Source organism: Mus pahari, chromosome 3 (genome assembly GCF_900095145.1).
Source record: "Mus pahari chromosome 3, PAHARI_EIJ_v1.1, whole genome shotgun sequence".
Classification (NCBI taxonomy): Eukaryota; Metazoa; Chordata; class Mammalia; order Rodentia; family Muridae; genus Mus; species Mus pahari.
The window spans coordinates 128,882,951-128,898,180 of NC_034592.1; the positions used below are offsets into that span (position 1 = coordinate 128,882,951).

The 15,230-nt window shown below is 39.6% G+C and overlaps 1 protein-coding gene across 4 annotated transcripts in view; it reads right to left on the reverse strand.

Annotated features, from left to right (window-relative positions):
* The window catches only part of Ralgapa2 (Ral GTPase activating protein catalytic alpha subunit 2), a 270,234-nt gene that overhangs the window by 149,729 nt on the left and 105,275 nt on the right, over window positions 1–15,230 (reverse strand). For all 4 annotated transcript variants that reach the window (XM_029536075.1, XM_029536074.1, XM_029536073.1 and 1 more), the window contains 2 exons: window positions 13,180–13,270; window positions 11,681–11,857 (listed from right to left, as the gene is read on the reverse strand). In XM_029536075.1, the coding sequence (XP_029391935.1) occupies window positions 11,681–11,857; window positions 13,180–13,270 (268 nt within the window). The remainder of the gene's footprint in view (window positions 1–11,680; window positions 11,858–13,179; window positions 13,271–15,230) is intronic.

The following is a 15,230-nucleotide window of genomic DNA, read 5'->3' on the forward strand; positions in this document are numbered from 1 at the left end:
GGTCTTGCAAACTTTATATGACCCAGCACAAGGGAAGGCCTGGGCCAAGTAGTGGGAGTGGGTGGGTAGGGGAGCAGGGGCGGGGGGGGGTATAGGGAACTTTCGGAATAGCATTTGAAATGTAAATAAAGAAAATAAAAAAAAAGATTTAATTAAAATTCAGAACTGAGGATAGAAAAAAAAAAAAAGATGCTTCTCTCCTCTTTCCCATTCTCTCCCATCATCCTTTACTCAGTCGCATACAGGATAATGCCACAGATTCAGATGTCATTCACATAGTCACACCTTTAAATACCTATTTTTTCATTTGTTTCCATTTCTTCAATTCTACAGTCATTTTTAATACAATCTGCTCACATAGGATCCAACCTTTGACCTCACAAATACTAGACCAGCATCCTACCACTGAGTGAGCCTTCCTGACAGCTGCTCCACATGCTCAGGGCTCAGTGGAAACTTAGTCCATGTAGGCATGATGCCTGCTGAGGTTCATCATGATCTGAACACTGGCATTTTGTATTGTAGGTTAAGGCTTATTTTGCATGTGAGTATTTGTGTATGTGTGTGGATATGCAGAAACCCTGTTAGACATGTGGAGGTCAGAGAACAGTTTGCAGGACTCAGTTCTCTCCTACAATATGAGTCCTGGATATTGAACTCAGGAAGTTCAAGTTCTAGTTCAAGTTCTACTTGCTAAACCAACCAAAAGCTGTATGTATATATTTGTTGTTTTTGTTGTTGTTGTTGATACAGCATCTTACTATACAGCCCAGATTGACCCCCAATTTGCTTTGTACCTCAAGTTGGCCTGAATCTAGCCTCTTCAGTCTCCTGAGAACTGGATTACAGAGACATGCTTCCATACCTTGTTGCAGGATATTTGATCACGCTATGAACTCCAAGATTGTGTTATTCTACTGAAAAAAAAAAATCTGTTTCTAGTTATGGTGTGGCTCAGCCCTTAGCACACACCTTTAATCCCTCTGGCTGGAATACAGACAGGCCCTTAGTACACACCTTTAATTCCAAACAATGAAGTTGTAGAAGAAAGCACCCTTGTTTGAAAGTGATGTCTAATTGAGTGGCAGACAAAATGATAAATCAGAGAAAGATTTGACAGAATAGGATATGCCCAACTCTCATGAAAAGAAAGAGGAAAGTATTTAAGGGAACAATGTAGAGAGAGAAGGCAAAGTTTTACTGGGACAGAGACAGGTTAGAGAAAGAGAAAAAGGAGTCAGAAGATTAGAACAAAGTTAACGGTCAGAAACTGGGAGAAGCTAGATTGAATCAGTCAGCTTGAAGAGGAGTTTGAGCCAGAACAGCTGAGGTGAACCGGCCAGCCAAAATTCAGAATGAACTAGAAAGGGTGAGCTTATTCAGCAGTAAATCTCAGAGGCTGAAAACATTCTAGGCCTAGATAAGTGCTAGCAGCTTCCAGGACTAGACCTAGGTTAGTAGAATGGGGCAGTAAACCTTCAAGACAACAATTGCTTCAGGAGAATAAAAAGTTACTTTTATAACACCCAGCTTATGCTTTTTTCTTATTCCTCGAACTCAAACTCCAAGAAATGATTTTCCTAAAAAGCTCTCTTTTGCTGAGCTCTAACCTCTTATCTAATCTAATCCCTTTGTTTCCAATACAGCATTACTTAGTTCCAGTACTTAGTTCAGTGGGGCTCACTGCTGGGAAACACTGTCATCTACTTACTTTATCTTCTACAATAAAGTCAGCAACTTGTGGGCAGTGAGAATTCTTTTTCTCCTGTTTTTGTTGTTTGTTTCGTATTTTGGCGGGATTTTGCTTGTTTTTGTTTTTTGTTGTTTTGTTTTGTTTTGTTTTTTTTGTTTTTGACTCTAACTCACTCTTTACCCTAGATTGGCCTAGAACTCACCTTGTAATCTAGGCTAGCCTAGAACTACCAGCACTCCTCTTGCCTTGCCTCAGTCTCCCAAATGTTGGGATCATAGGATGTAGACCCACTGTGCTCAACTACTAATTCCCAAATCAATGCACTAGCTTCCTGTGTTCAGTCCATCACTGCCTCCTATTTACGTAGGCATAATATGGCTATCCCTCCAATTACAATGATTTCAGCCAAACTGTCTGGGATACTGACAAGAGTCAATGCTGTTCTATCTAGAACATCCCATCTTCTTTGCTATCTCTAAAAATTGGTTGTTACTAACTTTCCCCTGCCACCTGTGCCCCGTGGAATTACTTAACAGCTCTTTAGATGTGGCTTAAGGACTTGAGAAAACAAATGGGGCCATCTATATTTGTTAACTAAATAGGCACAACTAGCAGTCCTTGAAAGTCTGAAGGCTGTCAGAAACACAGAAGCCTAAGGAAGGACTACAGTCTTGGTGAAGGGTATAGAGAAATGACAAGTATTGTTCCTATTTATCATTACAGTTGCATCCGGGTAAAAGAAAGGGGGGGTAATAAATACCCCTTTCATTCATTTCTTTACTTGTCTTCTGTTTTAAGGGTCTCACTGTGCAGTGTTTGCTACCCTGGAGCTCACTATGTAGAGTGAGCTGTCCTCAATGCACACAGCTCCATCTGCCCTGTTCTCCTGAGTGCTGGGGTTCAAGTCCTGAGCCACCACACTCAGCTTTACCTGATTTGTAAAAGCTACTCATTTCATTTTCTTCTTTTACAGTGTTGGAAGATTTACTCGCCTTATGTTTATGAATGTTTTGCTGTATGTTTATACATATATCATATAGTGCCTGGTGCTCAAGGAGGTCAGAAGAAGGGATTGGAACTCCAGGGACTAGAGTGACAGTTGGTTTCGAGCCATCATGTGGGTGCTGGGAATGGAATCAGGGTCTCTACAAGAATAGCATGTACTCTTTAACACTGAGCCATTTTTCCAGACCCTAACTTTTTGTTTAGTCTTAATACATTTTTATTTAACAATTTGTTCTTTATATTTTTTAAAAAATAGGCATTATATTTTAAAATTGCTGGAGATTTATGAAAAAATACAAGTAACATCCATATAATCCATACCAGTTTCTGTTATCAGCTTCTCACATTAGAATATGTATTACAATTAACAAGCCAGTGCTAAAACAGCATTAATGTCTAAGATTTATTATAGTTTAAAAAAATTCAAGTGTTTGTGTGCGTGTGCGCTTGCATGCATGTGTGCATGCGTGCGTGCGTGCGCACATGTTTGTGGTTTCAGAGTATAACTTTGGAGTATTGGTCCTTGCCTTCCACCTTGTATAAGGCAGGTTCTCTTGTTCACTGTGGTCTATGCATCCTGTGAGCTGGTGGCATTGTCTTGTCTCCACTTCCCATGTCCTCATAGGATTACAGGGATCCCAGGTACACACCACCAAACCTGGCTTCTATGTGGGTTCTGGGATTCACACTCATCCTTGCACAACAGGCACTTTGTCAACTGAGTAAGCTACCTCTGCATCCTGTAGAGTTCCTTTGCTTTTACTGAATTTTCTACCCAGTTGCAACTCTAATGGCAAATAGGAACCATGCTTGTCATCTCTCTATACCCAACTAGACTGTAGTTGTTTCTTACGCTTTTATGTTTTTGACAGCCTTGGGAGTTTCAAGTAGTACTGGTCAGATATTGATTGTATAAACGGTTCCTCAGCTGGGACCTGTCTGGTGTTTTTCTCACAGTATTTGTGATAGTTGGTTTCAAAGGTCAATATGATACAATCTAGAATCACTTAGGAAGAGAGTCTCAATGAGGCCCTGGCTAGACTGTTTCCTTAATCAATCTAGCTTTGTTGATATTTATAGAGAATGTTTTTAGGCTCTTGCATGTTTTCTATTTTCTTTTTTTACTTTTAGTACACTCATGTAACCTTTAGTTTTACTAGCTTTTCACTCTGTGGTATTATGCTTTCTTTCCCTTTAATTTTGGAAGAGGATACACATGTCACATTTCACTTACATACATGTAAAGTAAGCCATATCTTGTCCTTCATAAGAGTTCAGCTACATTCTAAAGATTATAATAAGCACTGTTTTATTTGAAGTCTGGTTTTTAGTTTCTTATTTTCCTTTTTAAAAATTGTTATTCATATTTTTTCATCATAATCACAGGATATGTGATTGTTTATATCTGTTGATACAAACTGGCCAACTTGTTAACATTTTGTGTAATTTCTAATGTATCTTAGCTGTTAAGTTAAAAACTATATAACTGGGGCTGGAGAGATGGCTCAGTGGTTAAGAGCATTGACTGCTCTTCCAGAGGTCCTGAGTTCAAATCCCAGCAACCACATGCTGGCTCACAACCATCTGTAATGGAAACTGATGCCCCCTTCTGGTGTGTCTGAATATAGCTACCATGTACGCATACACATAAAATCTTAAAAAAAAACAAACTGAACTTCTGCCAAACATATATATACACACGTGTCCACTCAAATGAGCTAACTGTATTATGTTTTCTTATTCTTATTAGTACTTTTTTTGCTTAACTCATCAATTAATGGCAGTTTATATTCATATTTCTTTCTATGAGAATGGTTTTATCAGTAATTTCTCATGTCTTTTTTTTCCCCAAATTTTGCTTTACTGTCTGGAGGCTGGGAAGTGCATGTAAATGTAGAATTATTGCTCTTGCTGATAATTTCTACTTTAAATTTTATCCAGCTGTCCACCCACACTACACTGGTGGTCTTCTCTCCTTTAAAGAACTCATTTACATTTATTGTGGTAGCTAATATGTTTGACTTATTTCTAAATCTTTATGCTGTTTAAGTCACCTTTGCTCTGCTTCTGCTTTGAGTCTTTGGTGAGAATTTACTGAGTTCTCCCATTTCTGCCAGCATTTTCTCTCTCTAATATCATATATTATTCTCTTCTTGTTTATGTAATTATCCCAAAATTATTCTAGCATCTACCCCATACAAATAAGGATGGACTGATTTCTGCATTATTTTAAAGGCCTTGTCTAGGCAAATGAAGCACATCTCTGTATGCACCTGAGGAGGGGCTGAGAGGGCCAACAAGGAGCCAGAGGAGTGAATCTGAAAAGCAGAAAGCAGGGTCAAGATGGATCCAACCGCTTTTTGTGCTAGTGATGGAAGGCTCCCCAGGCATGGAGACAAAAGAAGTCAGTAAGGATGACAGGTGATGTTATGGGAAGTGCTGTCCATGGAAGCACTGGTGTTTCTTAGGGGAAAGCGAGTCTATTCCTTCCAGAGGAGCACCATATACTCCGTGGAGAAGACACATTAACATGTATAGCCATCCAAACCAGAATTTCCACAAGCCATGTCTGGAAACTGAAGGCACAGAGGGTTAAGTGTAATTGTGGGTTCTCTTCATTTTCTGACTTTTATTAAGCCTCAGAAGAGTCTTCTCCTATAAAATCAAGTATAGTACAAGGCAGCTGCTGTTTGCAAAGACATGAGGATGCTTTAATGAATGCTTATGAATCAACGTAAGCCCTCAAGTGAATAAAGAGCATGATATGACATTTATTTCTTTCAATAAGATTGCCATATTGCTTCAATTCCTTAGTGGTGGGTAAGAAAATTAGGTGACTCATAACCTTGCTTCATCCTAATTCCCCAACTTTATGAATGCAGCCATACAAAGTGAGGCCAGTTCCAGCATCCCAGTGGCACTGCTGCTTTGTTGAAGTGACAACTCCACACGCATGAAGGCTGGGTACTCACTCACCACCTGCACTGCTGTGCCTCCACCCACCAGACCCTCAGTTTCTAAGGCTCTGCACAGAAAATCTGTTTCAATCCTGCTTTGCATTCAGGAATCATTCTTGTCTCAGAGATTAAAATCGTAGGCAACGTCCCCCACTATCAAAATATGTTGAGCTCTTTAGAAGGTTTTCAAGTGACTGTGTTCATTTTTCAATATTACTGTGAAGATTTTAATGAGCTAAAGTGTTTTTGCCCAAAATTATCTGGCTGGTGGCACGAGTTCCAGAACAGATGCTGACATTTTACATGTAGACGGGTCCTCAATGAAGGAACGCTTGATTAAAAATGGGGATTTAAGAGATTTTAGGAAATTCCATGTTCACCTCCAAAATACCAAATATTTGCTTTAATTTCATTAGCAGCCTATGTCATTTTGTTTCTAAATGTTATAGAGGTCTTTAAAATTACTAAAGTATGAACTCTTAAACATATGTAAAATTTTACCATCTTTCTCCAAATACATGATTATAGCAGATAAGTATAAAATTCAGAAATTTGAAAATATTGAACAGATGTTTAACTGGCAAATGGGTACTTATGACCAAAGGACCAGTTAATACAGCTGTAATTGTATGTAGTTGACAGAGTTTGAGCAAAGCAAAGCCTTTTTCTTTGAAAATAAATGGTATTACCTCTCAGACTCTTGTTAACATCTTAACTGTAGGGACAGAGAAGCCAGGTGCCAGCTCAGGGATCAGAAGATCAGGATACAAGTTGGCATTATACTGCATGGCAGCCTGACTTCTTGCCCTTCCCTCATCTCCTTTCATTACTGTTCAATCTCAGATCAGACTTTAAAAGGCAGTTTACCCATGCCAGTGTAGCTTTTACTATTTACTTTATATTATTTCACGATATACAAGCATATCAGAGGCTGGTAAACCACCAAAAATGTGATGACAGAGAACACTGACAAAATGTTTCTACAAATCACCTTCAATGTAAGGGAACAGTGTTCAATTCACATCTACAACTGTAATTAAAGGATTTCCTGTAAGGGACATTTGGATGTAGGTCAGTGATAAATATGTTAACTAAAAGAGATCTGAAACTACATTACATGATGATTTTAATACTTGTAGCTAAATAATTTTCTAAAACTTAAAGCATATATGTTCATTGGTTTGTGTTACTTACTAAGGGCTTCTCTTACTCACACTGTCCTGACAGTTAGGGGCATTCTGTGCACACAACAGATAACCTGCCTTCCAGACTGGAGGGCATAATCCATCAGAGGAAGACACTGGCTCCACCCAAAGTGAGGCATCAGCTATCTATTAGCAAATTATATTAAATCTGAAAAGGACCTAGAAAGGAAGGATCATCAAAGTTGGACTTTCTATTTTGGGGTCCTAATTAGTCAAATAATTTTTAAAGTTCCCTTGATTTTGAAAGTTTTAGATTTGCTGAGGTTGAACTATCACCACGTTTCTTAGTTGCTTGTTTTCCTTTGTCACTGAGAAAGTCTCTCTACCCCAAGACTGACCACAGGTGGGGTTTTTACTTTCTCTCTCTTTCTTTTACTTTTCTGGAAGACATTTTCTTCCAAGCGTATTAGAGTTTCCTTTCATATTTAAGAATTCTATACCTTTGGAACTAATTTCAGGCATGATGTGAGGGATTCTATTTCTTTTACCCCTCTATCAAGAAGACCCTCTATTACATACCACAATGCCACACCTGTGAGGACTAAGTTCTGAAGTTTATATCAAATGCTTTTTGTCTAGAAATCTAGGATTTTAACTTTCATTATATAAACTACAGAACATTTATCACATTATCGGAGATAATTCTTGGTTATAAATTCCTGTGACTCATTCTTTTGTCACATGTACGTGTGTGTATATGTATATACTCACACACGTGTAGAAGCATATATGTGAGTGTGAGTGCATATAGGGGACTGAGGGGACATTCGTGGTCTTTCTCAATCACACTCCACTTTATTTATTGAGAAAGAATATCTCTCTGAACCCAGAGCTCACCAGTTGTACTTAGTCTAGGTAACCAGCTTCCACTGGGGCCCCTCATCTTTGTCTCCTGAGAGCTGGGATTACAAGTGACTGGTATATGTGCTTGGTTTTCCTGTGGGATTTAGGCATCCAACTACAGTCTCTATGCTTGCATGACAAGTGCATGACAAGAGCCATCTTTTTAGCCCCACGCATTTTTTATATTTCTCACAGTATCTAAATCTGTATTTCTAGATCACAAGTTTCTCTGTTAACTAAAGGATAAGCTCAGAAACAATGCGAAGTGTAGAAGCAGAGCCACAGGTACACCACACTTCTAAGCAGACTTGATGTGTATATTACTTCATCTTTTCACTTTCTGTACTCTTAATGCTATGGCACTTGGGGCTATGGCATCTTAGAGAGGGACTGCCCCTTCTGGTATTACTTTACGGTGGCGCACGCCTTTAATCCCAGCACTTGGGAGGCAGAGGCAGGCGGATTTCTGAGTTCGAGGCCAGCCTGGTCTACAGAGTGACTTACAGGACAGCCAGGACTACACAGAGAAACCCTGTCTGGGAAAAACTTAAAAAAAAAAATAAATAAATAAGAAGAAAAAAAAGAAAGAAATAGCAAACTCCTCCCTTGCTGAGAATATGGGCTTTTCATATGTAAATGAACCAACATAAGCTCCTTCCTTGCTTATCCACCTTTGTCTCTGACAGATCAGCCCATCAACTCCTGCCTTTCCTGCCTTCCCCACACCAGGACCAGATCCCAATCAACTAGACAGCCTCAGTGTTTACAGTCTACTGAGTTTACTGCTCACCATCCTTGCCTTGATTTTCCTGTTGAAAAGACAACAGAGTTTGTTTGCACATTTTTTCCCTCTATTTCTTGACTAAACTTGATGACTTCCTATGTGACACCTGTGTTCAGAGACAATTTCTCCTAATTACCACCATTTTACTTAGATGTATTAATAGGCCTGATTAAACATAGCCCGGATATATTTTAGAACAATGCATAATAAACTTAGCCATTGTTTTCAGTAACATGAAATGATTTAAACAGCAAGCAAATATTAAAGTAGCCTATTAACTGNNNCCCCCCCCCCCAACTCTGGCCTTCTTCATTCTAAGCAGCTGATAATGGGTAGGATTATTCAGTGAGAAACATAACAACACTTTTTGTTTGTTTTTTGTAGTGCTGGTGATCAATCCTAGGGCCTGACACATGCTCGGCAAATGCTACCATTGAGCCACACACCCAAACCCACAGATGGCTTGTTCTTTCAGTATCTCCTAAAAATCCAGTTAACAAGAGTTTTGTTGCTTGCTTGCTTGCTTTCTTTCTTTCTTTCTTTCTTTCTTTCTTTCTTTCTTTCTTTCTTTCTTTCTTTCTTTTTTTTTTTTTTATGAAGAAATTGTTCTCTTAAGAACAGAAAGTTAAGTTCAGAACTGTGATAATCCTTAAGCCTCATCATATTACAGTTTGTGCTTTCCACAGCTGACAGAATGAACTCTTGAACTATGTGTACTGAGTCTCCATTTAGTACTTCAAAGAAGAACAAAGTATTTGGAGGAGTTAATCACAACACGGTGCACCATACAGAGTTACACAGCTCACTACACTAAGCAGTCAGATGCATACTCTGAAATGTGATCAAAACTAATCTTTCCCATGGACAAACAAAAGAAGCACTCATCCAATTTTCTTTCCTTTCAATAAAAATAATTGCATCTGGTTCACCTTTAAGAACATTCAAGTAAAAATCAGCACTAGATCTATCATACCATCGTGCAGAGATCTCTTATACACTGGCCCTAACTAAATGCATTAACAACCCTCCAGCAGTTCAAAGGGCTTCCCAGCTATTATTCTAGCTGTGATGTAGTGGAGAGTGCAGAGACAGCTCAGCATTTGGAGGCCAGTTCTGACTCAGGCACTTACTAGTGTTTTTTTAATATATGTGAGGGGCAGAAAGGGTTGGGGACATGATTTCCCTGGGTCTCACAAAACAGAAATGGAGAGATTTAGCCTGCTTGCCCTACAGAATTAGAAGTCTTAAATCCTATGTAAGTTCATAGTATTAACATCAAGATCATTACCTATTCTATATATTGTGTGTATAAATACAATTTATGCTGATTGAATGATACTTTAATGTTATAATTCCAAGGATTTGCAAAAATATCAGACGCTTTGGTTAACTTTGATTTTTATATCACAATGAAAATTAAAGTTGGCTTGATTAAGAAAAACCATTTGGAATGAAACTTAGGCTTTATCTGAACTTTTGTTGATTTTTAGCATTTAAAAATGGGTTTTTATTTCCTAAGTGCTTCCTGACTCACATCCTAACTGCTGGGATTACAGGTGTGTGCCACCATGCCCAGTGGGAAACATCAGATCATTTATTTATTTATTTATTTATTTAGGTCTGCGTGGTATGGGTGGTGTATATACATGGATGCGAGTGCACATACCTATGTGCATGCATGAAGAAGCCAGAGGTTGGGTATCTTCCTCTATCAGTCTCTACTTTAATCCTTTAAAACTGAGCCTTTCATTGAATTAGAAAGCTTGGCTTTTCTGCTAGAGTGGCTGGTAAGTGAGTTTCTAGGATCTACTTGTCTCTGCCCACAATGTTGAAGTTAAAGGCTTAAACAGCTGCACTCAGGTTTTGTTTCCGTTCTTCTTTATATAACTTCTTTATTCAGGAAGAGCAAGTCAAGATCATATTCATATAAACACTGACATTACAAAGCACATAAAAAGGGGAAGAGAGGACAAACCAGCTCCAAACCTGATGCTGCCTCCCCTGCACCACCATACCACTCTGCCTATGGACAGCTGCTTATGTAATAATCCACAAGCAAAGCTTCTCTGGAAGATGCACTGCTTCTCTTTAGATGGTTACATTACTAATAAAACATGAAGGCTTCTCAGTAAAGCATTTAAAAGCATACTAAGGATGAGATGGCTGCGGTCTCAAACACCTCCAAATACATGTCATCCATTCTCTGACCTTTCCCAGTGTTGCTTCTTGGTTGTTTTCCAGATAAATACCATTTTCTGTGAGTTTCTGCAGGATTTGTCTTTTTGTAAAACTAGATTTCCTTAGAGCTAAATCCTGTATACCTTTTTACATGGCTTTTTACATAGGTTCTGGGGATTCAAACCCAGCCCTCAAACTATCACAACAAGCAGCACTCTTACCCACTGGACCATCTCCTCGGTTCCAGGAATCATTATTATTATTATTATTATTTCTTAAAAATGGGGCTAGCATTGCAGGCTGCTGGAAGAAGATAACAGGTTTGAATAGGGCTTCTGGAACCTCACTGATGGGGGTGAAGACACTGTAGCTGTCTTCAGATGCAACAGAAGAAGGTGTCTGATCTCATTACGGGTGGTTGTGAGCCACCATGTGGTTGCTAGGATTTGAACTCAGGACCTTCAGAAAAGCAGTCAGTGCTCTTAACTGCTGAGCCATCTTACCAGCCCCCGCAGGTATTCTTCTGTATCTTAAATTGGGTAGCAACAGCCCATTGTTGTTTATTTTATTATGACTGATCACCCCACATATATGTTATAATTTTACATTACATGTATACAATCTTTTATAATAATTAAAAAAATTAAATAGTAAGATAGTCAATCTCTTTTCTCTGTACGTGTGGTACATGCAAGCTTAAAAAAAAAAACAACAAAAAAAACAGAAAACAACAAACCATAATATTTTCTGCCTCCAAAGACCTTGGTAATGGGCACCATCACTTCTTCCTGTGGTAGACAGTGGTCATAAGCATGGTAGGCTTTCTTCCATATCTGCCTGATTGCAAATCTCTTTCCATCCAAGGCTAAGAATTCACAAACAATTGTGAGCAGGTGATTGGAGCTGGAACTCTACTGTGGTTCAGAGTGGCACCCATTACACTGTGCCTAGGGATTTGAGTGGGGAACTCTGGGATCTCCTCTTTGCAGCAATAATCCTTTTCAAACACAATTACCTGTTAAGTTTGAAGCATCAGTAGGACTCAGTTGTAACCAGTGGCGGGCATCAGAGTCAGCCACAGCATCTGTGGGAGCGCTCAGGTCCGGGTCCTCCTCACAGGCCTGCCATGGGCTCACGGGTAGCTCTGCTTCATTGCTGTAGCCCACAACTGTGTCACTACCAGTACTTTCACCTGGCACACAGAGAACCAAAGTTTGAGACCACAGCTATATGAAGATAAGGTTCAAAATTATCTCTAAATAACAAGTAATAAGTAATAAGTAACACTTGCCCAGAGGACAGGGTTTGCTCAGGGGTTTGGGTGGAACTTGAAGAACCTGGTTGGTGTTCAATAGTGTCCCTGAAAGATACTTGCTTAACAAAACTAAATCTTCCAAGCACAGGGCATTAATAGGCTTTATAAAGTAGTATTCTGGTCATTGTTTTTCCTCAATTATTCCATGAGCCCCAAAGTTACACCAAGTTCTAGTTCCCATTAAGATCCATCCATAACATGAGGAAATGGTGAGAAACAGGAGTATGGTAGTAACTGATTTTACAGCATTGCATGGTTACTCTGCTATTTCAAGCCCAGTGTTTAATCTTAAACTGGGCTGCAGCATGCAGGCAGATTCTGGGATGAGGTATCCTACCATGACTGAAAATTTTCTCCTTTAAACTCTACAAATGCAATTATGCGGAGATTTTAAGACTTATGTAGTTATTTATTTAGTTGGGCGCAGGATAAGCCTAGACAACCCAGCTGCTTGAAGCCGCATGACAACTTCCTAACAATGCCCAGTTCACCCACCCTTTCCTTCCACTGTTGATGGCTCCTCAGGTGGGCCATCTCTACTGCTGTCCTCTATCCACTTGCAAAGAACTGACAGTTGTTTCAATAAGCAGATGAGCTATGGGTTAGGTTTCATGGAGCAGTCTCTATAGAGCTACAGGCATTAGAGGGGATAGGCAGTGCATGAGAAGAGCTGCTGGGGTGAAATACCCCAGCAAGGGTCAGCCTGGTTGTGCAGGGGCTGCCACTCTGCTACACTCACTGACAAGAAGGTGACCTGAGGACAGGAAAATGCAGCACAGGGCCCAGACCTTGTAGCATATGATAGCATCTCAGGATTCCAGTGAAATTTCATTTTCACACACTTGCCCACTGGCTTCCATGTACCTCTCTCTGAAGCTTTGTGTTCTTTGCCTGTGGGGACTTTATGGGAAAGGTAGCTTTTCCTTATCCATCTGTCCACTCCCCTAAGTCCCTCTTGTTCTTCTCACCTGGATAAAGGCTCAGGGATAGAAAGATAGGCCTCTCAGGTATAGGTAACTAACGGAAACTGTTTTACCAACTCAATTAACTACATAATTTCTAAGATTCCGATCAAAAATATTCTTCACAACCAGCTCTTCTCTACTGACAAGATACCCACCTCACTTAGAAAAGAGGAGGAAACTAAAGCAGGCCTACTCTGCAGCAAGCATGCGCAGACCCCATTTCCTGAAACTTACTTTTCTGTCTCTCCCTGCATCTTCCATGTGTCTGTTGTAAATCATCCTTCAGATCCAGCTCAGCAGGACTGCTGCTCCTTCGAACCAACATCTTCAGACGAAAAGAAATGCTGCTTTCATTACCAGAAAGTTGAAACTTTTACCAGACTGTTATGTTCCTAGCCTATTTTTAAATAAAAGAAGCAATAATAGTAACAAAACACTGAATACTATTTTCCTTTTGAAGGACATGTTCACAGGCTAGTATAATTAAGTTACATGTTTCTCAAAATCCGAAACTCTAATTCATATTCTCTACTTGGTCAACTCATGCAGCTGAGTGGATATACTAAGAAGGGATGTCAAATCCTGCAGAAGTGGTTTATTTTGAAGTTCTATTTGTTTCTCTAATCAAATGCACACACAGTCACAAAGTTCTCCAGGAGGCCTGAGCTCCCATGAATGTTTGAGTAGGAAAAGTACACACTCCACCCAGACTTTCAAAGGGCTGCTCACCCATACTGATGCACTACAGAACTTTCTGACCACTAGTAAACACTGGACCTTATATTAATCACAAAAAATTAAAAAATCAGGAGGCAACCTATATTTTCTAGCAATTTATAGTTTGCTTGGAGGGATAAAACATACACAAACTACACAAAAGAAATAATAGTGTACATAAGCAAAATATAGAAATATACTCAGTGTGAAAAGTATGTAAAATAAAGTGTTACCTTAATCGGCTGAAAGTTACAGGAGAGCAGTTCAAGAAGGCTATAGATATGAAGTGGTAGAAACAAGGCAGGAGGGACTCAAGGCAGAAGCATGGACTGGTAATCAGCAAGCTCTATGTACAGGAAAGGGAACACTCAGGCAATCCAATGCCCTACTAAGTGTAAAGCCAGTGCTATCATTGCTACTGGCAAGACTGAGAGTCAGGACCAAAGTGGCACTTCCTGATTGCTTAAAAATGAAAATACAAATGATTTCCTGAACAGTCCTCATTAAGGTAGGCACTTGGGTTTTCCATAGATTTAGATCAGCCCAATAGGTAACATAACAAAGTTCACCAAAAACTTAGGAAACAAACCACCAGGCATAATCGAGAGAGAGAGAGAGAGAGAGAGAGAGAGAGAGAGAGAGAGAGAGAGAGAGAGAGAGAGATCCCTAGATGATTTCAGCAAATCAGATAGAGAATCTAGAATTATGATTTGTGAGCATTTTAAATGCATAAAGGATGAGAAAATAACAAATGACCAAGTAACGAGATTATTAGAGCTCCAAGATATACTTAAGACATTTGAACTCAGAAGCATAAAGTACACCATTGAGGCAAAAGCGCACAAAACAAAACACTAACTCAAGGGAAGTGTGAGAGCCCAAACCCTCAAGTGCAAAGCTACATCCAAAGAAAAGTCTGCTTGCATTCTGGAGCTCATAGGACATACCTCCAAGGCTTGCTCCTAATGTCAGATTTATTGAACTGCTGAAAGACCGAGGACACTTTTATTGGTGAAACAATAACCCAGACTACATCCATAGAGCCAAGGAGAATGGATAATATGAATGGAAGATTAGGAGACCTGGAGGGCAGGGTAAGAAAGCCTAGTTTGTTTCTATCTAGAATTCTGGAACAAAAGAGAATAGTGAATAAAAGGATGCAGTATTTGAAGGCATCTCTACAAGATTTCTCTAAAATAGCAGAAGAAAAGCATCCATGGATACCCAGACATAGCATAGAACAGAACGGACAAATGCATACACTGTATGAGTCTGAACCTGGATGCTGAATCCTCTGCAGTGAAACTTAAGGATATGGACAAAGATCAACAAGAAACAACTAGACAAGATAGAGAGAAGGTGTACTGGCTAGTTTTGTGTCAACTTGACGCAGGCTGGAGTTATCACAGAGAAAAGAGCTTCAGTTGGGGAAATGCCTCCATGAGATCCAGCTGTAAGGCATTTTCTCAATTAGTGATCAAGGTGGGAGGTCCCTTTGTGGGTGGTGCCATCTCTGGGCTGGTAGTCTTGGATTCTATAAGAGAGCAGGCTGAGCAAACCAGGGGAAG